This window comes from Chiloscyllium punctatum, chromosome 1, assembly GCF_047496795.1.
Source record: "Chiloscyllium punctatum isolate Juve2018m chromosome 1, sChiPun1.3, whole genome shotgun sequence".
Classification (NCBI taxonomy): domain Eukaryota; kingdom Metazoa; phylum Chordata; class Chondrichthyes; order Orectolobiformes; family Hemiscylliidae; genus Chiloscyllium; species Chiloscyllium punctatum.
In genome coordinates, this window is record NC_092739.1 from 151,403,228 (window position 1) to 151,428,738 (window position 25,511).

Consider the following 25,511-nt stretch of genomic DNA (forward strand, 5'->3'; position numbering starts at 1 on the left):
GCTTTTCAATATTTGATGTAAACTCTTCAGTTGGGCTATTTTGGTTGGAGGCTTGTGATTTAAAAGGTTCCATTCTTAGTGAGATGTCTTTGCAAATTCTTATTTTAAAATAGTTTCAGTGATTGTGTGAGGCCGAAAAGCACAAGGGGGACACCCTTTATCTGCCTTTATTCTTGATGGTTGAGTGCTTTTGCAGCTGATGTTCTGGTTTAGTCTGATTCACTCACTCATCTGCAATATTTCCCCCCCCCTCCCTAGCAAACATGACTATGTCCCTCTGTCTTGCTGGAAAATGCTTCAGTTCTGCAGCCTGTTGGGATCTCAGCTTTTGATGTATTCCTGATTTTCCATAGCTCCACTGCTGATGGTCATTCCCTTAGCTTCCGATGTCCTAAACTCTGGTAATACCTAATATTAAGATCATAACAATTTGAAGGGGAAGGCCATTTGGCTTATTAAGTCTTCTCTGCCATTCAGTTAGGTCATTCCTGATCATCCTGGTATAAGAGTTTAAGAACGAGGGCAGGAGAAGGCTTAGTCAGCTATTTGATACAATTGTGGCTGATCTCCTCTTTGCCTTGACTTAGCTTTCCTGACCACACTCCATAATTCTGCAACCCATTACTAATTAAAAAATCATCCATCTCCTCAAATTTACTCAATCTCTCAGCAGCCGCCACAAAGAATCATGACATTTGAGAGAAGTAATTTCTGTTTGTCTCTGTTTTAACCTTTTGTGTGGCACCTTATGAAATGCTTTCTGGAAATATATAAGGTTTGTGCAATATATTCAATAAGATTTTGGCCTCCCTTTCTGCATTCCATGACCCTGGATTCCTTTGCCTAACAAAATCTTTCCAAATTTATCCATTGTTCCAGCTTCCACTGCTCAGTGAGGAACAGCATTCCATTGACTAAGAAACCTGAGAAGAAATTCCTCCTCATCTCTATCTTATCTTATTACTAAACTGGCTGCCATAGTTCTAGATTCCCCAATGGGAAGAAATATCCTTTTTAACATCTGCCCTGTCGAGCTCCTCCGAATCCGACGTTTCAATAAAAGATTTTCTCCACATCAGATTTTATCTCCAATTTACCAAGCTTACTATGTGACGCCATCCCTCTGTAGCAGGATGAAGATTGGCTAAGACAGTGGCCTGTCACTGTTGTCTGTTCTGTGCAGAAAAGGGAAGAATTGGAGTCTCCGTGTCGGACTAACAGCACAAGTGAGGTGCCTGTGGGAGAAGTTAAGGTTGAGTTGGTGAATTGCAGTGGGACTGCTGACTACGTGTCCAGGTAAAAACAGTATTAAACTTTATTGTGTATTGGTGGTATGTGTGCCTGGAGGTGTGTTTGTTGTGATGAATGCTTCCCAAGCAAACATAGGCTAAGGTGTCCAGCTCCTGTGGTGTAGCCAACATGAATTAGACTACCACATTAGTGAACATGCATATTGAATTTTGATAAGGGGATATTGACTTGGATCTGCTTCTGGTCACTGCCTTGACCCATTTTTAAAACCAAAATTATTGTTTCTTGTCCCTGCCCAAAACTTAAGCACGCGGAGAAGCCTGTCCTCAACGCAGTACTGACAGAACCTAACAGTCAGATGTACCATCCTTTGACTACAGTATGTTCACCCTTCACTTATCCCTAAAGTTCAAGCGACAATGGAGTTAACTGCTAAATGCATAACGACAAAAAAAATTATTGGCTTTAGCCAGTCGTCTATTTCTTTCCGCCCATCCCCTGGATCCATTGGTGCAGGGCCTATCCTGTCAAGCCTCTACAGAATCCTATTTGTGTCCATGAGAGAAATTCTCTCCTAGACGACAGGCTCAACTTGCTGAACCTCTTCCTCATATGACAATTCCTTCATCTCCAGAGTCAGCCAAGTGAACCTTTTTTATAAGTAGCTTCCAATGCAAATGTAAACATCCTTAAGGAAACCAAAGCAGTGTTAGGTTTCAGTGCAATCTCATCATTGCCCAGTACGGTTGTAGCAAAACTTCCTGATGTTTATCCTTCAGCGTTTCTTCCCTATGCAATAGGTGTCAGTATTAATTCCACTTAGTTCCTTGCTATACCTGTGTACAGTATTTGAATTGAATTGAATTTATTATCATGTGTACTGAAGCATAAGAAAAAGCTTTGTCTTGCGAGCAATACAGGTAGATCACCTAGTTAAATAGCACAGAGAAGTAAATAATAGGAAAACAGCGGCAAAACAAAAACACAGTTACAGTCGAATGCTAGGAGTTTGAGAGTCCATTCAGTATTCTAACATTAGGGTTGAAAGTGGCTGGTGTGTGTGTTTTGGCTTCTGTACCTTCTCTCCGATGGTAGAGGTTGTAGAAAAACATTGCCAGGGTGGGATGGATCTTTGAGAATGCTGCCGGCCTTTCCTTAACAGCGGGCCTGGTAGATGGATTCTACAGATAGGAGGTTGGCCATTGTGGTTGTCTGGACTGAGTTCACCACTCTCTTTAACCATCTTCAATCTTGAATGGTACAGTTGCCATACCAGGTAGTGATGCATCCAGGCAGAATGCTGTCTGGCACACCTATAAAGGTTGGCAAGGGTATGCGCCATCATGCCAAATTTTCTCAGCTGCCTGAGGAAGAAGAGGATGCTGTTGGGCTCTATAACTAGTGTGTCTACATGAAGAGTCCAAGAAAGCTTGTTGTGGATGACCATTTCCAAGAGCTTGACACTCTCCACCTCTCTGCTGTTAATGTGTAGGGGGGTCATGAGTAACAACCTACCCAAAGTCAATAATGAGCTCCTTGCTTTTGCCGGCATTGAGAGCTCGGTTGCTTTCTGCGCCATTTTTCCAGCTCTTCCACCTCCTGTCTGTAGTCTGTTTCATCACCATCTGAGATTCGACTGACTATGGTGATGTCATCAGTGAACTTGTGAATGGCATTAGTCTGGTATTTGGCAAGGCAGTCATGGGTATACAGTGAGTACAGTAGGGGGTTAAGTACACACTCGTGGGGGTGGGGGGGGTCCAGTGTTGAGTGATGGTAAGGGTGAAATATTGTCCCCAGTCTTGCCTGGTAGTGGCCTGTGGGTCAAGACACTGAGGATCCAGTTGCAGAGAGTGGGGCTTAGTCAGAGATCACTAAGTTTTTAGTAATCAGTCTCAAGGGGAACATAGTATTGAATGTTGAACTATAGTCAATGAGTAGGATTCTTACGTAGCTGTTCTTGGTGTCAAGATGTTCTAGGGAGGATTGAAGGGTAAGTGGTATGGCATCTGATGTAGATCTGTTGGTCTGATGGGCAAATTAGAGTGGGTCAAGAGTAGTGGGGAGGCTGGAGTTGATTAATGCCATGACCAGCTTTTTAAAGCACTTCATGACCACTGAAGGTAGGGTCACTGGGCGGTAGTCATTGAGACATGCTGCGTGAGCCACCTTAGGCACAGGGATGATGTTGGCCCTCCCGAAACAGGCAGGGACTGTGGCCTGCTTCAGGGAGAGGTTGAAGATTTTGTAATTCACGTACAAGGAAGCCCAAAACCCATTGAACTGTAGAGTTCTGTTGATTCTCTCCAAATAAAGTAATGCACTGCTTTTCTTTTCTTGCAGTCTTGCATAGTTTCCTATATCATACTTGCCCATCTGACATTTTTGTCCACGCACTTAATGTATTTAGATGCATTTTCAGATGCTTTGTATCCTTCTTCTAATTTATTATTTTTATCAATTCTTAAATTAGCAATAAAATTGCCTATTATATAGTCAGTCAATTCATCCATATCATGAGCATTGTAAAATTTATGCCCATCTTGGTTTTGTGAGGAGTAGGTTCTGCCTCACAAACCTTATTGAGAAGGTGATCACAAAGGTGGATGAGGGTAAAGTGGTTGATGTGGTGTATATGGAATTCATTAAAATGTTTGATTAGGTTCCCCACAGTAGGTTATTACAGAAAATACAGAGACATGGGATTGAGGGTAATTTAGTGGTTTGGATCAGAAATTGGCCAGCTGAAAGAAGACAGAGGGTGGTGGTTGATGGGGAAATATTCATCCTGGAGTTCATTTACTAATGGTGTACTGCAAGGATCTGTTTTGGGCCCACTGCTGTTTGTCATTTTTTATCAATGACCTAGATGAGGGCGTAGTAGGATGGATAAGTAAATTTGCGGATGACATTAAGGTCAGTGGAGTTGTGGATAGTGCTGAAGGATGTTGCAGGTTACAGAGGGACGTAGATAAGCTGCAGAGCCGGGCTGAGAGGTGGCAAACGGAGTTTAATGTGGAAAAGTGAGGTGATTCACTTTGGAAGGAGTCACAGGAATACAGAGTACTGGGCTAATGGTAAGATTCTTGGTAGTATAGATAAGTAGAGAGATCTTGCTGTCCATGTATGTAGATCCCTGAAAGTTGTGACCCGGGTTGTTAAGGTGGCATACGGTGTGTTAGCTTTTATTAGTAGAGGTACTGAGTTTTGGAACCATGAGGTCATATTGCAGCTGTACAAAACTCTGGTGCGGCCGCATCTGGAGTATTGAGTGCAGTTCTGGTCGATGCATCATAGGCAGGATGTGGAAGCTTTGGAAAGGGTTCAGAAGAGATTTACTAGATGGTTGCCTGGTATGGAGGGAAGGTGTTATGAGGAAAGGCTGAGGGCCCGGAGGCTATTTTCATTAGAGAGGTGACTTAATTAAGACAAGATGATCAGGGTGGACAGTGACAGCCTTTTTCCTCTGATGGTGATGGCTAGCACAAGGGGACATAGCTTCAGATTGAGGGGTGATAGATGGAGGACAGAAGTCCGAGCTAGGTTCTCTGCTCAGTAAGGGCGTGGAATGCCCTGCCTGCAACATTAGTAGACTCGCCAACTTTACAGACATTTAAATGGTCATTGGATAAATGCATGGATGATGATGGGATAGTGTAGGTTAGATGGGCTTCAGATTGGTTTCACAGGTCAGCGTAACATCGAGGGCTGAAGGGCCTATACCATGCTATTGTGTTCTAACATTGAACCCTGGAGCATTGCACTAGCTTCCAACCTGAGTGTGATCCATTTGTATTGACCTGTATTCCTGTTAGCTTGGATATAAGGTTGGCTTACCTTGCAACGCCATGAGCTTGTCTTGTGTGGTAAATTTTTATGTGGCACCCTGTCTCATTGTCAGTGTGTTGTCCATGTCACATTGGTATTTTAGCTCACAATGTTGGTACTCTTTCAAGTTTTGCCTTTTTCCGTATCTTCAACATCTGTCCCTTACCAATCCAAGTATACTACATCTGCTTGTTTTCCATTTATCTAATCTGTCTGTTATCTCTTCAAAGAATGCAATGCAATTTGTCAAGCATTATTTCCCTTTCTTGAAGTTGTTTCTTCACTACTGCTGGATCAAAATGCTGGAATTCCCTTCCAAATAGCACAGCAGGTGAACAGACATCCAAGGCTGCAGTATTTCAAGGAGGCAGTAACATTATCTTAAGGACAATTAGAGACTGACAGTTTCAGACTTAGCCTGTGACATCTCGTACCATGAGTGAATTTTACAAACATGTTTGCAATATGATTTTCTCACTGTCCTGTTGCTCACTTTTGATATTGGTTTCAAAATGTAGAGAATAGGCGTAGGTTATTTGCTGTTTGAGCTTACTCAACCATTCAATATAATCATGGTTGATCATCCCACACAGTGTGCTGCTCCTGCTTTTGCCCCATAACCTTTAATCCCTTTATTGTTATGAATTATTTCTTAACTGCTTCTTGAGAATGTTCAATGTTTGGGCCTCCAGTGTTTCCTATGAATTCCACACCTGCACACTTAGTTATTTTTTTAATTCTCATCTCAGTCCTAAGTGGCCCAACCACTTTCTTAAGCTGTGACACCTGGTTTCTAGCATCTTTCCAATGCCGGAATTAACTGGTCTGCAGTTTGCAATCTCCCTCTGGTCTGGATCAGTGGCTTTCTGTTTGGCTTTTCAGGTTTTGATTCTTTCCACAACTTTAGCACTTCTCCTTTGCCTGTGCCAGTCTGTCACTTAGCAGCTGTCTTGTTTCTACATATCTGTCAAATCATAACTTCAAGGTAGCAGACTTAACCTGGAATAACTTGTATACTTGCATTCGATCTTGCTTACCTAACTAAGATGTAGTTTCTTACTACGGTCAAGAGTAGATTGTCCAGATGTGGTGTTTGTGACCTGTTCTGAGGGCTAATGCTTGATTATCTACCTCCTGTAGGTGTTTGGTCATCTAGTGTTATCTTTTTGCGGTTTTCCGCCCCCCCCCCCCCCAATATTTCATGACAAAGATCAGTCAAGACAATAACTGCAATCCTCCTTATATTTTAATAATCTCCACCTACCTGAATGGATGCCGCTCCAACAGCATTCCAAGCTTGACACATTCAGAACAGTGCTTGATCGATGCCCCAGGCTTGGTAATAAACATTCATTCCTTCCTCCATTAGACTAGATTAGATTAAATTCCCTACAGTGTGGAAACAAGCCCTTCGGCCCAACCAGTCCACACCAATCCTCTGAAGAGTAACCGACCCAGGCCCATTTCCATCTGACTGATTTACCTATCACTACGGGCAATTTAGCTTGGCCAATTCACCTGACCTGCACATCTTTGGACTGTGGGAGGAAACCAGAGCAGCTGGAGGAAACCCATGCAGACACGGAGAATGTGCAAACTCCACACAGAGTTGCCCAAGGCTGGAATTGAACCTGGGACCCTGGTGTTGTGAGGCAGCTGTGCTGCCCTAATGCACAGTAGCAGCAGGATCCATGAACGCCAACTGGCCACCGATAGACATGACCCACTATCACTAGTTTCTATACATACAGACACTTTGACTGGACAACACACCACCTCGTCGCCTCCTCGGAGGCTGCCTGACCTGTGGTTTTCCAGCACCACACTCCTGCCTCTGATCTCCAGCATCTGCAGTCCTTACTTTCTCCTATAAATAAAGAGGCGTGACATACCACTAGCACTTTACCAGAGACTCCACTGATGTTACCTAGTATAGTGAGGAAATATCTGAAAACAAACCTTCCAGCTCAGCGAGCTAACTTCCATACTTATCATCAACCTGAGCTACAAACCTTCTCAAAAAAACATTCGTAGCAGCAGTGTGTATCATCTACAAGATACACTGCAGCTACTTGTGGTCACTTCAGCACTTCCCAAACCCACAGACTCTGTTGCTTTGAAGCATAAAGGTATTAGAACACAGTCAGACACAAGTTCTTCTCTAAGACATGCACCCATCCTGACTTGGAAATATAGCTCCTCTTACGGTCACTGGATCATGCCCCCAGATGCTATTCCTTAGTAGGATGTGGTGTACTTGCATTATGAGAACTGTCAAAGAAAGTGACTCCAAGCCAGTTACAGAAAGTAATAAATATTGGCTTTATCAATGATGCTCACATTGTATGTAGGAATGAACTTAAACAAAAATTGAAGACTGGTAGTTTGCAAAGCCCTGCCTTAAATGCCCTTGAGCTGGAAAACATGGAAACAGACCTTTCAGACCCATTAGTCTATGCCGAATGCATTCCCAAACCAAACTAGTCCCACCTGCCTGCACTTAGCCCATATCCCTCCAAGCATTTCTTATTCATGAACTTGGCCAAGTCTCTCTCAAATATTGTAACTGTACCTGCATCCACCACTTCCTCTAGAAGTTTATTGCACACATGACCCACCGCCTTTTCAAAAAAAATGTTGCCCGTCATGTTTGTGATTTCATCCCAGTTATCTCTATCCAATATATGACTCTTGCTTAGTCTTGACCAGAACTTCAAGACTGATAGTTCTTCTGTAACATGATGATTGCGTTCTTGTGCAATCCCGCATTATTAAAAAAATGTGCTTGGGAAACAGTGCTTAAAGCGTTGGTGATGTAGTAATGTTACAGCCAATACATGTTTTAAAAGTTTGCACTTCAGAAACATTGTCCCCAATTCGTCAATTTTACAGCGAGTTTGAGTCAAAAAGGATGGTGTTGCAAAAGCGCAGTGGGTCAGGCAGCATCTGGGAACATGAGTTGTTGTTTCAGGCATAAGCCCTTCAGCTCCTGCTCCTTGGATGCTGCCTGACCTGCTGTGCTTTTCAATCCTACCCCTTTTGACTCCTGACTCTCCATCTGCAGTCCTCACTTTCTCCTAGTTACAGCGAATTCATGTTAACAGAATGCACATTATAAATGAAAGCTGTATCTTTCTTCATTATTGCTCCCTTTTCTTACCAGCCTTACCCTTCACCCGAGCGGGAACATAATGCCTCTGAACTCTTGCTATCATACTTTTGAAAGCCACCCACTTGTCAGTTGTCCCTTTACCTGTGAATAATCTGCTCCAATCAACTTTTGAAGCTTCCTGTCTTATACCATTTAAAATTCGCCTTACTGCCAGTTAAAACATTTTAACTTATCCTTTTCCATAACTATTTTAAAATTAATAGAATTTTGATCGCTAGTGCCAAAGTGTTCCCCTACTAACGCTTCAGTCATTTGCCCTGCCTTGTTTCCCAAGAGAAGGTCCCATTTTCTCCTCCCCTAGTAGGTATATATGGGTAAAGAAAATGATCTTGAACACACTTAACAAATTCCTCACCATCCACCCTCTAACTCAATGGCAAACCCAGTTAATGTTGCATCCCTACTATTCTTACATATATCGAAGATTTCTCTACATATTTGCTCCTCAATTACCCTCTGACTACTGGGGGGACCTGTAGTACATACCCATCAAGGCAATAATCCCTTTCTGATTTCCAAATTCTACCAAATTCACTGGCCAATCCCTCAGAAATATCATCTCCAAATACAGTAGTAATGTTTTCCTTAATCAAAAACTCCCTACCCTTCCTCTCTTGCCTTCGTCTGTGTCCTTCCGACAGCCTGTCAGGGTGTGTTACTGCCTGTCAGGGTGTGTTACTGCCTGTCAGGGTGTGTTACTGCCTGTCAGGGTGTGTTACTGCCTGTCAGGGTGTGTTACTGCCTGTCAGGGTGTGTTACTGCCTGTCAGGGTGTGTTACTGCCTGTCAGGGTGTGTTACTGCCTGTCAGGGTGTGTTACTGCCTGTCAGGGTGTGTTACTGCCTGTCAGGGTGTGAACATTGAGCTGCCAATCCTGGCCTTCTCTCACCCATGTTTTTGTAATAGCTGTGATGTCCCAGTCCATGTTCCCACCCGTATCCTGATTCCATCAGCTTTTCCCATTTACATTGAAATAAATGCAGTTTAATTCTTCAGAGTTATCTTGGTGTCTTGACTTGCTCTTGTCTGCCTTTCCTAACTGACTTGCTCTTTCTTTTTTTTTGATTCAGTGCCATCCTCCTCTGCCCTTCTGTTTTCATGTGACTTCGGAACCACCCTCCCCACTATTTTAAAGTCTCCTGAAATAGAGCTAGCAAATATCTTCACCAGATATTGGTCCCTTTCCAGTTCAGGTGAAAACCGTCCTTTTTCAATAGGTCTTTTCTGCAGCTGAAGAAATCCCAATGATCCAAACACTTGCACCCTTGAATTCAGAAGGCTTGAGGGTAAGCTAACTGGGATCTTTCAAATTACAAGAGGCTTCTGTAGAACAAATACAGAAAAGCCACAATAGGATGTAACCTTAATTATATTCCGGCCACTTGGGAGGTCACCAAGAAGGTCTTCATGCACTAAGATATTTGGAACTGCCTTCACCTCATGTTGGAGAGCTTCTCAGGACTTGATGAACAGATTATTTTGTTTAAAACCACTGTGAAGCAAAGGTGGGGAAAATGCGATTTGAGGTACAGACTTGCCAAGACTTAATTGTGAGACAGCAGATTTAAGATCACAATCAGGTCAACCATGTCCTTTTAAATGATGGAGCCAGCTTCATGGACCAATAACCTATTCCTGTTTATTCGGATCTTATTAAGCTTGATTAGCTTAATAGCCTAATACTGTTCTTGTAGTCCAATTTATTTTTTAATTCACTTCCTTTGTGAGAATGCTTAATTCAGAGGATGTATAATTTTGAATCTTCCCACCAGTTTATGGAGTCTGAGTTGTACAGCATGGAAACAGACCCTCTGGTCCAATTCATCTGTACCGACCAGATATCCTAAACTGATCTAGTCCCACCTGTCAGCATCTGGATCATATTCCACTAAACCTTTCCTATTCACGTACACATCCAGACACCTTTTTTTAAATGTTGTAATGGTACCCACCTCCACTTCCACCTCCCCCACCTTGTTCCCCACACACTCACCATCCTCTGAAAGAATTGTCCCTCGGATCCCTTTTCAAATTTTTCTCTTCGCAGCTTAAACCTATACTGTCTAGTTTTGGACTCCCCTAGTTATTTGGTTTTTAACATGTATAGCGATGGAAAAACTATGCCAGTGGTGTAATTAATGCAGATAAACCCCTTTTTCAGATGCCTTACTGACTTTGAATTGGTCCAGTGTCTTGGACGTGGAGGATTTGGTGTTGTGTTCGAGGCAAAAAACAAAGTTGACGATTGTAATTACGCTATCAAGAGGATACGACTCCCGAATCGGTATGCTAATGTTTGCAAAGTTTTGTTGCAAAAACGTTTTCTGTTAGTCTCTGACTACCTCCTTCAACGGACCTGTACTCATTGGCTCTTAAGGGTACTTGCATTTCTATCATGCACACACATGGTAGGCCCAGAAAGTGAGTCAAAAGGTATCCGATTGGGTGCATAAAACTTAAGACCACATTCTTATCAACTGGCAGAGCAGGTTTGAGAGGCAGAAAGGCCTGAATATGGATAACGTAATGTAGTTAACAATCTGAACTAAAAAGCTGCTATCAGTAAAAGTGACCATTACAATGTTCTATTGTCATTCTCTGACAAAAGAAAGCCTAGTTTACTAATGTCCATTAGGAAAAGAATCCTCCCTTCTTTATGCAGTCTGTTCTAACATAATTCCAGTCCTACATCACTGATTAACTCTCCACCTCAAGTTATTGTAAAATCCATCCAGTGTGGATGGACAATAAATGCTAATCTTGCCAGTGATGCCCACATCCTGAGAACAAATTATATTTCAGTACACCGATTTCCCTCAGCTATGTGTTGCTGTATGTTCAGTTTGGAGCTTTGACAGTCCTGTGATTTGATATCCAAGTGCGATATTGAAATTATTTTCTTTACTTCTCTATTAAGGCAGAGGATGGTATTTGCCTAGGGAATGGTCTTGAGTCTTATTAACTTCATATTTCCACAGAGATCAAGCACGGGAGAAGGTGATGCGGGAGGTAAAGGCACTGGCTAAGCTGGAGCATCCGGGCATCGTCCGTTATTTCAACGCCTGGCTGGAGACACCACCTGAAGGCTGGCAGGAGGAGATGGACAAGCAACTGCTGAAAGATGAAGGGTAAATTGACAGACTAAATCTCACCTTGACTCCAGTGCTCGTGGTCATCAAGTGCAGCTGAATATGCTCTTCTGAATTGACTGTCACTTGTTGCGTGGCTTACAGCCAGGGTAATGGATTGGTCTATTTCTCTCCTCCAACTGCCCCCCCCCCCCACCCCACCTCTCAATTCGTAAGAACAGATGGAGAGTATTTAATATGGCCCATGGTTTCAGCCCAAATTTCTTGTTTATCTACATCCCTTTTCTGTATTCTGACTTCCCAAGTAAATACCCATTTGTTTTTAGCACTTTATCTGTGACACTGAAAGTGTTTCACACCCTCTGTTTCATCGTACTGTAGGCAGATCAGATGTCACCACACCTTAGAAAGGACGTTTTGGTTTTGGAGGGAGTTCAATGTGGTTCACAAGATGATGCCTGAACTTTAGGAGTTAAGTTATGGGGAGAAGTTACACATTGTCCTTAACCTACTAAATTTTAGAGAACAATCTAATCAACATCCTCAGGATATTTACACGAAAAAATGGAAGATAAAAGTAAACTTTTTCCATTGGTTGAAAATTCTAGAATGAGGGAACATCGTCTAAGAATTGGGGCCAGGTCATTCAGGAGAGATGTTGGAAAGCACTTCCACTCAGTAATGCAAGTTTGGAACGATGGTCCTCAAACACCTGTTGATGCTAATTCATTTGTTAAATCTGACAGATGAGCTTTTAAGCGAAGGCATTGAAGAATATGGCCCAAGGTAGGTGTATTGAGTTGGGCCACAGATCAGCCTGATTTTCTTGAATGGTGGAGGAAGCTCAAGGGACTGAATGGCCTACTTTTGTTCCTGTGTTCTTGTTGTGGGAAGAACATTTTCTTCAATTTATTTATAATTGCCTTAACTGAAGTCTTAAGACGATACCTACTTATTGAGTTCTTCCAGAGAAAGAGTCAGTCCCTATCTGCTCTGTCAATTCTCCATGTTTTGAGCAGTTCAGTTGGACTTCTCCTTGATCTTTGTCTCGAGTTTAACAAACTCAACTGATGTTTATCTGTTGCCTTTTCATAGTTCAGTCCTTTCATTGCAGTATCATCCATGAATCATTATTGAACCTCCTCCCAGTGTATCCTTCTCAGGTAGAAGTACCCAGAACTTGGTATACTGTGTCACATATCATCTTCATGTTATTTATGATCACAGTAGCACTTGTTTGCTACTTTGTGTACTCTAGCATCTCATTTTCTTTTTCCTTTTGCAACTAACTGTTTAAATAAGTTTGTTTGCCTTGATCACTAAATTTCCTTGTTCATATATTACTCACTATTTAGACTCTAAATCTATATACCTATCTGATGTCCAGATAGTTGCATTCAGCTATACTAAATATTGTCCTGTCATCATAACCTATGTCTGCTATCCATTGAAATCTTTGGTTTTTTAGCGTAATCCATATCCAGGAATAGGTTGTGATTAAATATGTAACCTTGTGTTTAGATGGGCATGTCTGCAAAAGCTTTTCTCCTGTCTTACCTTTGTTTCATCTTTTAATATCATTTAGTTCCCACATGTTCATTTTTATACCAGAAATATTATTCCTTAAATTTGTGATATGATTTAATTATCAGACATGAAAACCTTGTTTCATTTTGTTTTTTGCCTTAACTTTTCCAGCACTGATTGGCCTGCGAGTTCTCCAGATGTTCCCTCTGTAAACCGCCTAAAGCTTCCTATTGCAGCAACCTGTTTGGGTAGTTCGTCTTCGGTGAAGTTTAGTTCCTACTCTGTGATCACTGCCAATCAAACGTCATCTTCAGAGCCATGTGTGTGTTTGGACCTGCCTACAGACTTCAGCCAGTCTCTGGAACAGCCCCAGTGTTACCAGGATAGTCGTCTGTCTGAGCGTGAAAGTGAAGGCAATTCTGAGCTGGTACATTCCTTTGAATCATTCCCTTCAGCTGCTGGCAGTCTTATGAAGGAGGACAGGACCACATCCTTTGACGTGGTGTTTGAAGATTCTGGCTGTGACCAAGCATCTGAGCATACACTGGACTTGGCGCCCTTGTGTCACAATAGAAGCAGTGGTGGGAGACAAACTACCGTTTCTCGGGAAGAGACAACAAGTGGAACTGCGGGTCTGGTTTCCAGTGATGCTTTATTGCGTTCTCCACCAAGACCCACATCATTAAATCTGGGCCAGTGTCAAGAACCAGGGGAGAAAGCAAAATCAAACTCACCTAAAGTTTACTTGTACATTCAGATGCAACTCTGCAGGAAAGAGACTCTGAAAGACTGGATGAATGGTCGATGTCAGATTGAGGACCGGGACCGGACTGAGTGTTTAAAAATATTTTTACAGATGGCGGATGCTGTCTGCTTCTTGCACACCAAAGGATTAATGCACAGAGATCTTAAGGTACTGTACTGTGTTCTCTGAATCTTTCAATGGTGGCCATATTGTATTTGTCTTGCATATGAAAGAATTTGGTGATACTACATGAAACTCTGCAGGTCTGTAAGCATTTAAATATGCAATTAAAGTATACTGGTTAAGATTTCACATGTTGACACCTGTAACTCAAACTTAATTGGAACCATTTTGAATACAGTTGAACTAAACAAAGGGGGGAGTGGAATGTAGTTCTTAGCCTTTGAAATATGGGTTGTCCTTGAAGAATCATTGAATTGTACAGCAGAAACTTCATTTTGTGTAGAACCTCTTAAAGTGTCTCTGGGTGCTCTACAAATGTGTAGTGAGGTAAAATGTGGCATTGTGTGAAATGAGATATGAGGATAGGTGAACAAAAGCTTGGTCAGTGCAGTAGGTTTTAAGAGGCATCTCAGAAATTTAAAAAATGTGCTCGAGAGGTTTAAAGAGGGTATTCCAAATCTTTGGGGCTCAGGCATTTAAAGTCCTAACCACCAGAAGTGGAGCAATTAAAATTCAAGGATTGTAGCACTGGAGAAGATTGCAGTGATTTAGGGGTGGTCTGGACACAAAGCAGCGACAAAAGAAATTTTGAAAACTCCATTTCAATTTAACTGGGAACCAGTGTAAACCAGCAAGGAAAGAGGTGATTGCTGAAAGATGTTTTTGATTATTTTAAATAGTGCATCCTGGAAGCATTCTGTCATGGATTGAAGTGCCCGAGAGATGAATCTTTCCTGAGCTTTTGCCTCTACACCTCCAATATCAATTCCATCATTTTGTCTTCATCTGAGTCCTAAGCTGTCCATTTAACTAACTAAAGCTTGTGACCTCTTGGCTTAATCTTCAAAGCAAATGCTGAATTTAATGTGCACTCTTGTGCATCTTTGTCTATCTAAAAAGAACCACCAGTGTTGTTACAGGTATACCATTTTGAATTTAACAGGTGTCTTGTTGGCCTTTTTGGGAAGCCTTAACAAGTTCTGTTGCATTATTCAAAGAGGAGTAGATCTCTGAGCCAATGTTCTTCACTGTTTGAAGCAGTTTTAACTGCCCCTAAATGGTTTAGCTGTTAAATTTGCCTTTTGATTACTTTTCCACTTGTAATTTAGTGGCTGGGATTTGATGAAGGGATAGGGATCAGTCACAATACTAGCTAATTTTCTCTATGCCTATTTGTTTAACCATATTTTTGGTCCACATATATTAACCCAACATCTTGAATGTAGAAAAGTACATCAAGGCAATTTACTTGAGCATTATACTTGGTCTATTTCTCTGACTGCTCTATTTTGCTACATTGATGTTCCATATGATGACTATTTGTCCTGCAGTACATGACTGTCTTATCTCTTTCTTTTCAATCTCCAGCTTGTTTGCACATTTATCTGTCATATGTTTCAGTCTTGCTGACGATGAAGAGTACTCTGCTTCAGTGCACACAGAGGTGTAGAATTTCATTTCATTTTATAATTTTGATTCAAACATCATATTTGTTCAAATTACAGCAGGAGTAACTTTAATTTTTAGTATACAATTCTTTGGAATGTATTGCATAGCACTGTGGTTTAGTGATTTACAATTAGGAGTTTTTATTTCAAAATATACATAGTCAGAAAGTAGTTTCAGTTCAAGGAAACAAACATTGGAGTTTGGCTCTATTCAAACAAACCAAAGGCATCTCTTACTTGACCCAGACTATATTTGCAAACATTTGAAGCCCTGGAAGAAGTCAATGTTGACTGGAGGTAGTGAAAGCTTGTGGTATCAGGCTAAACATGGGCAAGAAAACCTCCTTATTACCAGGTGCTGACTTCTGCTCATGAATTAGCGCTCCTTCATGCTGAACTCCTAACTACTAAGTGCTTCGTGTTTATAATTGTTAAAGGTGCAAAGAGTAACTACTGCTAGAAGTAGAAATTGTTAGTTTCTTCCACTTTTTGTCCTTTTAAGTTACCTGGTTTAGATTGTTAAATTGAGTGTCCGAGTCAACTCTGACTCCTTATATAATTGATGTCACATTCTCATGCAGTGTTTATGAGAACCTGTGAAGCTTGACTTTCTGCATCAAGCTGTTGTCTTTTCCTTTATCTTTTCTCAGCGCTATTTGTATTATGGACTGTCACAATGCCCCACAATCTTAATGTGGAATGTTGTGAGGAGTCCAGTGAGCTGACCTTTTTAGAGTCAGAGTCATAGAGATGTACAGCACGGAAACAGACCCTTCAGTCCAACTCGTCCATGCCAACCAGATGTATCCCTCCAAATGCTTTCTATTCATATACCCATCCAGATGCCTTTTAAATGTTGCAATTGTTCTAGGCTCCACCCTTCCTCTGGCAGCTCATTCCATACACGTACCACCCTCTGCGTGAAAAGGTTGCGTCTTAATTCCCTTCTTTATCTTTCCCCTCTCACTCTAAACCTATGGCCTGTAATTCTGGATTTCTCCACTCCATGGAAAAGACTTTGTCTATTTGTCTATTTATCTGATCCATGCCCCCTGTGATTTTATAAACCTCTACTATCATTTTATAAAATTAATTGAATTTCACACACACAATCTTGTCATTCTGTCCTCACAGATTTATATTCTTCTCAGTGCTTCTCTATTCTTCTCTATCAAATTGCTCCTTTATATTTTTCCATCCCTCTTTGTTGCATATTTTTATTATCGTCTCTTCAGTGCTGTCATGCTCAATACTTAGGGTAGTGTCATACGATAACGAATTTTACTTTCTAGACACTGCATGCCTAAACAGGCTTCCCCTTACTTCCACCATTAGATTAATTAGTAATCATCTTAACACCAGCACCTTCCAGTTTTGAACACTATTTAGCCCCCATCTTGTTTCTTGTTATGCCAGTCATATGTTTTGAACATTCAAACGTGCTAATTAGCAGAAGTAGGCCATTCAGCCCCTCAAGCCATTGGGTAAGACCATAGCTGGTCTGAGGCATTGTGTTCCAAAGAGGCGCAACTCTGAGAGGGAAACCCTGAATTTTAAAATAGTGTCCCTTTGCTCTGGGCTTGACCCGTGAAGAGACCTCCTTTCCACATCTTGTATACTTCAATTACCTGCACCATTCATGACTCTTCAGAAACTGAAGCAGTTCATGCCCAACTACAGTACTTGGACAGTATCCAGGTTTGGGCTGATAAGTTGCAAGTAACATTTGCACCACACAACTGCCAGACAATGATTATCTCCAACAAGAATAGAACATAGGACAATACAGCTCAGAACAGGCCTTTCAGCCCTGGATGTTGCGCCGACCTGTGAACTATTCTCAGTGCGTCCCCCTACACTATCTCAAAATCATCCATGTGCTTATCTAAGGATTGTTTAAATCTCCCTAATGTGGCTGAGTTAACTACATTGACAGGTAGGGCATTCCACGCCCTTACCACTCTCTGCGTAAAGAACCTGCCTCTGACATCTGTCTTAAATCTATCACCCCTCAATTTGTAGTTTTGCCCCCTCGTACAAGCTGACGTCATCATCCTAGGAAAAAGTCTTTCACTGTCTACCCTCTCTAATCCTCTGATCATCTTGTATGTCTCTATCAAATCCCCCCTCTTAGCCGCCGCCTTTCCAATGAGAGCAGACCTAGGTCTCTCAGCCTTTCCTCATAAGACCTTCCCTCCAGACCAGGCAACATCTTGGTAAATCTCCTCTGCACCTTTTTCCAATGCTCCCACATCCTTCCTGTAATGGGGTGACCAGAACTGTACACGATATTCCAAGTGTGGCCGCACCAGCGTTTTGTATAGTTGCAGCACGATATTGCGGTTCTGGAACTCGATCCCTCTACGAATGAAACCTAACACACCGTATGCCACCTTAACAGCACTATCCACCTGGGTGGCAACTTTCAGGAATCTATGTACGTGGACTCCAAGATCCCTCTGCACATCCACACTGCCAAGAATCTTTCCATCGACTCTGCCTTCCTGTTATTCTTCCCAAACTCTACCTCACATTTAGCTGCATTGAACTCTGTTTGCCACCGCTCAGCCCAATTCTGCAGTTTATCCAAGTCCCCCTGCAAACGGTAACATTCTTCCACGCTGTCTACTACTCCACCGACTTTAATGTCGTCTGCAAATTTACTAATCCATCTACCTATGTCTGCATCTAAGTAATTTATAACAATGATAAACAGCAGTGGTCCCAAAACAGACCTTTGTGGCATACAACTAGTAACCGGACTCCAGGCTGAATATTCTCCATCAACCACCACTCGCTGCCTTCTTTCAGAAAACCAGTTTCCAATCCAAACTGCGAAATCACCCTCAATCCCTTGCCTCTGCATTTTCTCCAACGGTCTACCATGTGGAACCTTATAAAAGACTTTACTGAAGTCCATATATACCACGTCAACTGCCCTACCCTCATCTACATGCTTGGTCACCTTCTCAAAAAAACTCCGTGAGGTTGTGAGACATGACCTGCCCTTAACGAAACCATGTTGACTATCTGAAATCAAATTGTTGCTTCATAGATGATGATAAATCTTATCTCTTATTATTCTTTCCAAAACCTTTCCCACAACAGAAGAAAGGCTCACTGGTCTATAATTACCTGGGTCATCTCTACTGCCCTTCTTGAACAAGGGCACAACATCTCCTCCATAGCTTCCCAGAGAATTGATTACACCTGTTCGTAACTAACCTCGATCCTTTCTAGTCTAATATCTCATACCTCATTCTTCTCCTCAACAATATTCTTATTTTCCTGAGTGAAAACCAATGAGAAATATTCGTTTAGCACCTCTTCGATCTCCACAGGGTCCACACTCAACTTCCCACATCTGTCTTTGATCTAGCCATCATTCCATATATCACCATTGCTAAATCATTTAGGGGGTTGTATTTTGCCAGAAACTGAACTAGACTCATCATACACATCCTGTGGCTATCAGGGCAGGTCTAAGACCAGGAATCCTGCAGCAAACAGCTGTCCTCTTGACTCCCCAAAGCGTGTCCACCATCTATTTGGCACTAGTCAAGTGTTTCAAAGAATATACTTAATTTACCTGGATGACTGCAGCTCCAACAATAATCAGTTTTACACCAGGTAATAAAAACAGTCTGCTTGGTTTGCACCCTATTAATAAGCATTTGTCACAGTAGTGAGTACCATCTACAAGATGCACTGAAGAAATATCTAAGCTTCCTTAGGCAACAACTTCCAAATACACAGCTGCTACCATCAATAAGGACAAGAAAATTTGCATGGAAACACCATCACCTACATGTTCCTCACTAAGTCTCTCACTTAGTGGAAGTGTATTGCTGATCCTTCAATTTTTGTTGGTTAAAATCCTAGAATTCCTCCTAAGCAGTTTTGCGGTTTTGGTTTCTCTTGTCATACAGTGTGGTGGAGGCCACTAGGCTGATCAGGATATCCTATGAGGAGCGACTAGTTCACCTGTGCTTGACTTAATTAGAATTTTGAAGGATGACAGGTACTCTAATTGAAAAGTGTAAAATTCTAATGGGTTAGGAGCAGGGAGGATGTTTTCCCTGGTTGGGGAGTCTAGAGCCATGGCACACAGTCTCAGGGCATTTAGGTTTAGGATGAGAAAAGATTTCTTCACTCCAAGGTTCTCTCACAATGAATGTTCTCCCACAGAAGGCTGTGGAGATGAAGTTACTGCATGTATTCCAGACAGAAGTTTATACATTTTTTTTAAAGGCACCACAGGGTTTTGGGAGAAAACAAGAATATGGTATTGCGATAGAGGATCGGCCATGTCATGGTGAATGGTGGAGGAGTTTTGAGGGCCGAATAGCCTACTTCTCCTACTTTCTATGTTCTCCGTTAAATGTAGTGGTTCCCAGTTGCACTTTCAAACAAATCCTAAATTTGTTGCCAAAAAGTTTTAATTTAACAATCTCTTATTTAGTCTGAATACACTTTTATCAATAGTTTCTCTTAATCACGAGTCTTATGCACTCTTGTTTGAAATGGGGTTCATTTTTATTTCCCTTTTAAGCCTTCAAATATTTTCTTTACTTTGGATGATGTGGTGAAAGTGGGTGACTTTGGGCTAGTCACTGAAATGGACCAAGAGGAAGAAGAGGGATCCATACTTACACCAATGCCAGTGTATGCTAGACACACAGGGCAAGTGGGCACTAAGCTCTATATGAGTCCAGAGCAGGTGAGTAATGTCAAACTCAAACGTTTCCACTGAACTTGGTAAATGCTAAGTTTAACATTGTAAAAGCTTCTTTATACTTCATAGATATCTGGAAATACTTACTCTCACAAAGTGGACATCTTTTCTTTGGGCCTGATCCTGTTTGAATTGTTGTATCCCTTCAGTACACAAATGGAGAGAGTTCAGGTAAATACCACTGCAGAGTTATGTAACATTGAAGAGACAATGAGTTGTGAAGAAAGATGTTTTATACTTGTTATTATTATGGGATTTATTTTTTTTAAATAGAGGCAAGTAGATTGAGTCACTTCCTTGAAGGTCATTTTTTTTTTTAAAGAAGGTCAAAGTCCCAACATCAGTGACCCAAGGAACAGTGCCCAAATGTTTGTGATGACACTAATGAACCTGGGAGAACCATTATACTGATGGATAGATGCTTATTTTGAGTTTACGCGATTAAAAGGCAATAATTTTAGTTTGACCTCCAAGCACAAGGTTCAAGGCCTCTCTTCAGAAGAACTAAGAGTTCACTTCAGAAGCAAGAACACTTGCTATCAGCAGAAAAGCTGAACATATTGTACAGAGGAAGTCACAACAACCAAAGTGTTATAGTTAATCAATTTTCCAAGGCAGGCAAATTGGCTAGAAAGCTTCACCTTGTTAAAACTCCGAGCTTAAGCACTCAGAATTATGAAAGGTTCATGCCAGTGAACTTTGATAGGAATTGAAAAATTATCTCAAGGTCAAAAGATAAGAATTGGAAATATCACTTAAGTAATCCATAGCATTAAACTCTGAGTCCTATTTGTCTAAAATAGTGTCCCTAAAAATGATGGTGTTTGAGAATTGGTTGAAACTTTGCTGTCTTTATCAAAATTTTTGGACTAACTTGTAATTTTGTTCTTTGTATAATAAATATATGCTTTTTGAGTGGTAAGTAGCAAGAATAACCTCGCCATTCAAGGAGGGCAAGAGGTTTAGATTAGATTACTTAGTGTGGAAACAGGCCCTTCGGCCCAACAAGTCCACACCGCCCAGCCGAAGCGCAACCCACCCATACCCCTACATCTACCCCTTACCTAACACTACGGGCAATTTTAGCATGGCCAATTCACCTGACCTGCACATCTTTGGACGATGGGAGGAAACTGAGCACCCGGAGGAAACCCACGCAGACACGGGGAGAACATGCAAACTCCATACAGTTAGTCGCCTGAGGCGGGAATTGAACCCGGGTTTCTGGCGCTGTGAGGCAGCAGTGCTAACCACTGTGCCACCGTGCCGCCCACAAACTAGGTAGAAAACTAAAGCCAGTTAGCTTAATGTCTTTCTTGTGGGAGGTGTTAGAATCGATCACTAAAGAGAGGAGAGCTGTGCACTTCAGTATCTGTATTTGAGAAGTCTGCATGGTTTTGTCCAAGGGATATAATGGAAAAAAAATTGGTAATCTTTGTATAAGTTATTTGCACTTTGGCTAAGAGGGAGTCTGAATACTTGGGTTTCCAGAAGGCATTTCGTAAAGTGCTACATCAAGAACAGTAGCAGAAAATAAGATTTCATAGTGTGGGGTACTATATTAGAATGGATAGACGGTTGGCTGGCTGGCAGAAAATGGAGTATACATAAATGGGTCTTTGCCATGTGATGTGATGAGATCATATGCTTCAGGAGTCTTCTGGAGCCTCAAGATTTTGCAATTTGCAATAGTGATGTCAATGAAAGGCATGATAAGGGCTGACAACTGGCATTCATGTGACACTAATGCCGAGCGTTGACCATCACCAATAAAAGGCAATCTAATCACTGCCCTTTGATATTTAATAATGTCACCATCATTGAATTCCCCTTCTTTCAACATCTTGGAGTTACCATTGACCAGAAACTCAACTGGGCTCGTCACAAGCTCAGGAGCAGATCAGAGGTTAGGAATGCTGTGGCAATTCTGACTCCCCAATGCCTGTCCGCCACCTACAAGTCACAAGTCAAGAAGTATCTGGATGGGTACAGCTCCAACAACACCCAGTATGCATCTTCCAGGACAAAGCAGCCTGCTTGATTGGCACTATATCCACAAGCATCCACTCCCCCCTCCAACTTCACTCAGTAGCAGCAGTATGTACCATCTATAAGATGCACTGTGATATTCAGAGGTCTTAAGACAGTCCCTTCCAAACCCACGACCACATCCATCTCGAAGGACAAGGGCAGAACATATGTGGGACTCCACCACCTGCAAGTACCCCTCCAAACCACTCACCACCCTGACTTGAAAATGTATCATCTGGGTCACTGTCATTAGGTCAAAATCCTGAATTCTCTCCCTATTGTGGGTTAACCAACAGTACGTGGACTGCAACAGTTCAAGGAGGTAGCTCACCACCATCTTCTGTTGGGCAATGAAAGACTGATAATAAATGCTGACCAGCCAGAGTGGTGTAAATGGATTCCATGAGAGGTTTTGAAAGAATATATTTGAGAGAGAGTTGGAGAATGGGACCAGCTGGTTCGCTCTTTTGGGAACTGTTGTAGGCATGATGGGCCAAATGGCTTCCTGTTCTGTAAAATTCTACAGTTTGAAAGACCAGTACAGATAGATTGAGTGTGCAAACATCTGGCAGCTGTAACACCATATGGGAGAATGTGATATTGTTCATTTTGGCAGGAAGACTGAACAACAGAGCATTACTTAAATTACTTCAAAAGAAAGCCTGAAATTCTGAGCTCGGGATTTTGATGTTCAGATGCACAAGTCACAAGGTTAATAGTGTATGCAGGTACAGCACAAAATCAAGAAAGCTAATGAAATACCCTTATTTTTTATGACAAGAAGATAGAAGTGTAAAAGTAAGGATTGGAATCTTCAGTTATGTAAATCAGTTGTGATACTATGTCCCAAATACCATATAAACTTTTGGTCTCTCTTTGTTTTACATGTAAATGCCTGAGAGGTTCAGTGGAGCTTTACTAAAGTATCGAGAATGAGTGTGTTGTCTTGATGATGGGTTGCACAGGCTAGGTTTGTTTCCTCCGGATTTCAGAAGAGTGAGAGGAGACTTGTTTGTAGTACAAGATCCTGAACAGTTTTGCTAAGTGGATGAAGAAAGAATGTTTTCTGTTTCAGGTCAGTCTAGAGCTAAGGGGCAGGGTTCAAAGTTAGGAGGTTGCTCTTTTAGGGTAGAAATAAGAAAATTTTTCTCTGGGTTATAGAACTTTGGAATTCTTTGCCTCCAGAACATGGTGAAAGTGAGGTCATTAAACATTTTTCAGAGGATGGATTCTTGTTAGGCAGAGGAATTGAGGATTATCCAAAGTAGATGGGAATGTAGAGTTTAAAAGAAAAGAACAGATCAGCCATCAACTTGAATGTTAGGAAACGTACAAGAGGTCAACCAATCTACTATTGCCCCTTTGTTTTGTATGCTTGAATGTTCTTTTGTTCAAAGAAACCTGTAGCCTTGTATGAGTGTGTTTCTAATCACCATGGTAAGCAAAGTCAAAAGTCACATGACACCAGGTTATTACCCAATAGATTTATTTAAAATCTCAAGGTTTGGAGGGCTGCTCCAAATTCACTTCAGTCCACCGGATGAAACAGTGCTCTGAAAACTAATGATTTTAAATAAATCTGTTGGGCTATAACCTGGTGTCATGTGACTTTTGACATTGTCCATCTGCATCTCCATGGCAAGCAATTGCAAACAATTAAATATAGATCTGTAGAGCCATGTTTCCTTCTGGGAATGTGTTTGATTTAGTAATACCACTAGTTGAGATAATTAAATAACAAATTAGACAGTTGGTAACTAGCAAGGTATTCCCCCAGTTGACAAGATTTTAAAAACAAATTAGGAGTATGATGATTTTCTGTTGATCCCATAGAATACATGCAGTTCACTAAGCCCAAAGTGACAAACCAGTCACTGTATCACAGCTGTTCCACTATACAAGGAGTGTGTGTTTGTTTGTTTGTGGGAGGGATTGAGAGGGAGGGAGCTAGTAGAGAAAGATCTTTTCGGGGAGTGTTGCTTAGGTGAAAAACCATATTCTGAAAAATATTTTGAAGGTGAACAGAAAGGTAGAAAAGTTTTTTTTTGGCCAGTATGCCAGTGCTGCCCTCTGCTAAGTGTCACTAGATTAGTAATCCAAATCTCAGAAATAAAGGTATAGGCAGCAGATTATAAATCCCACCACGGCAGATTTATGAAATTCAACTTTAGTAAAAACTGGGTCTTAAAGATAACCTAATGGTAACCATGTACCCATTGTTGGTTGCTATAAAGACTCAAATGATTTGCTGATACCTTTCAAGAAAGGAAATCTGCCATCTTTATCTGGTCTGGCTGATGTGGTTCCTTCTCTACAACAATGTGGTTGACTCTTAATTGCCCTCTGAAATGGCCAAGCATGCCACTTAGTTCAAGGTCAATTTGGGTTGGACAATAAACACTGACCCACCCAGTGACTTTGAAGTCTCAAGAATTATGTTTTTCTTTGAAAATAAAAAGAGGGACATCCAGGGAGCAGATCAAAGAGAGGTATGGCGGCAGGGATGTTGGCTGACTACATTTTTTGTTAATTTCCTTTATACTTCTGCCATTTTCCTTGCTGGCTTTAGTTAACTAGTGCATGTCAAAGATTAATCTAAGATATGGTTTGTGTTGAAAGCAGTGTTTATCCATTGAATTATCGGTAAATTCAAGGCTAATTTGTAATGTTTAATAAAATTCCTTTCCCTTTTTAGACATTAACAGATGTAAGAAATTTGAAGTTCCCCTCTTTATTTCTTGAGGACTATCTTCAGGAGGTAAGCATTGGGCTTGGGGCGCAATCTGATACTTAGCTTTTAATTGGTAGCACAAATGATCCGATGTTAACATGTTAAATTATATGGGCATTAACAAGAACAACACAAACCTAGATTATAAACAGAACTGGGAACTTTTTGTGACTTACCACTTGCTGGAACATGAGAAGATGAGGTGAAATTCTTGCGCATGTACCATGGCTTCCTAATCTCAGTCAAAAAGGCAGAAATGAGGAATGGAAAGAAGCATAGATCTCTGTCATAGTCAATGGTCTGCAGGCAAGTGAATACAATCCTTAATGATTAAATATTCAAATATTGATGAGCTGGCCACATTGGGAGTGACCATCTGTTACAAGCTTCAAGCTGGGAGTATGTAATTGCTGAAAATAGTGACTAGTAATGCATGATTTCTATCAACTTCTGAGTATCACTGCCTATTTCACAGTTCTATAATCTGGGTTTGCCTGGAAGGGTTAGAGCTGTTTTGACCAGGGAATATTATTCACAGAACTCCTGGTCAGAAACTTAATTGCTTAACACCAAGCCACCTGAGCAGTACAAGCGGACTGACAGATGGTGAGGACAATGGGGAGGTATTTTGCTTTCACTGTTGGAAGTATCATAGTCTCAACAATTTGCATATTTTTCTGCTGTGCTGCCTTGTGATTTTGCCTGTGTACTTATTTCTGAAGCATTATATGTTAGACAACCCTGTGTCATCACCAGGATGCCTTGCTCTAAG

General features: G+C 41.4%; 1 protein-coding gene across 3 annotated transcripts in view; it reads left to right on the plus strand.

Moving 5' to 3' along the window:
- Window positions 1-25,511, plus strand: part of eif2ak3 (eukaryotic translation initiation factor 2-alpha kinase 3) — a 97,317-nt gene that overhangs the window by 55,753 nt on the left and 16,053 nt on the right. For 2 of the 3 annotated variants that reach the window (XM_072576989.1, XM_072576997.1), the window contains exons 10-16: window positions 1,130-1,296; window positions 10,412-10,534; window positions 11,229-11,378; window positions 13,038-13,779; window positions 19,795-19,962; window positions 20,047-20,148; window positions 24,704-24,766. In XM_072576989.1, the coding sequence (XP_072433090.1) occupies window positions 1,130-1,296; window positions 10,412-10,534; window positions 11,229-11,378; window positions 13,038-13,779; window positions 19,795-19,962; window positions 20,047-20,148; window positions 24,704-24,766 (1,515 nt within the window). The remainder of the gene's footprint in view (window positions 1-1,129; window positions 1,297-10,411; window positions 10,535-11,228; window positions 11,379-13,037; window positions 13,780-19,794; window positions 19,963-20,046; window positions 20,149-24,703; window positions 24,767-25,511) is intronic. The other variant, XM_072577006.1, reaches the window with a different exon arrangement.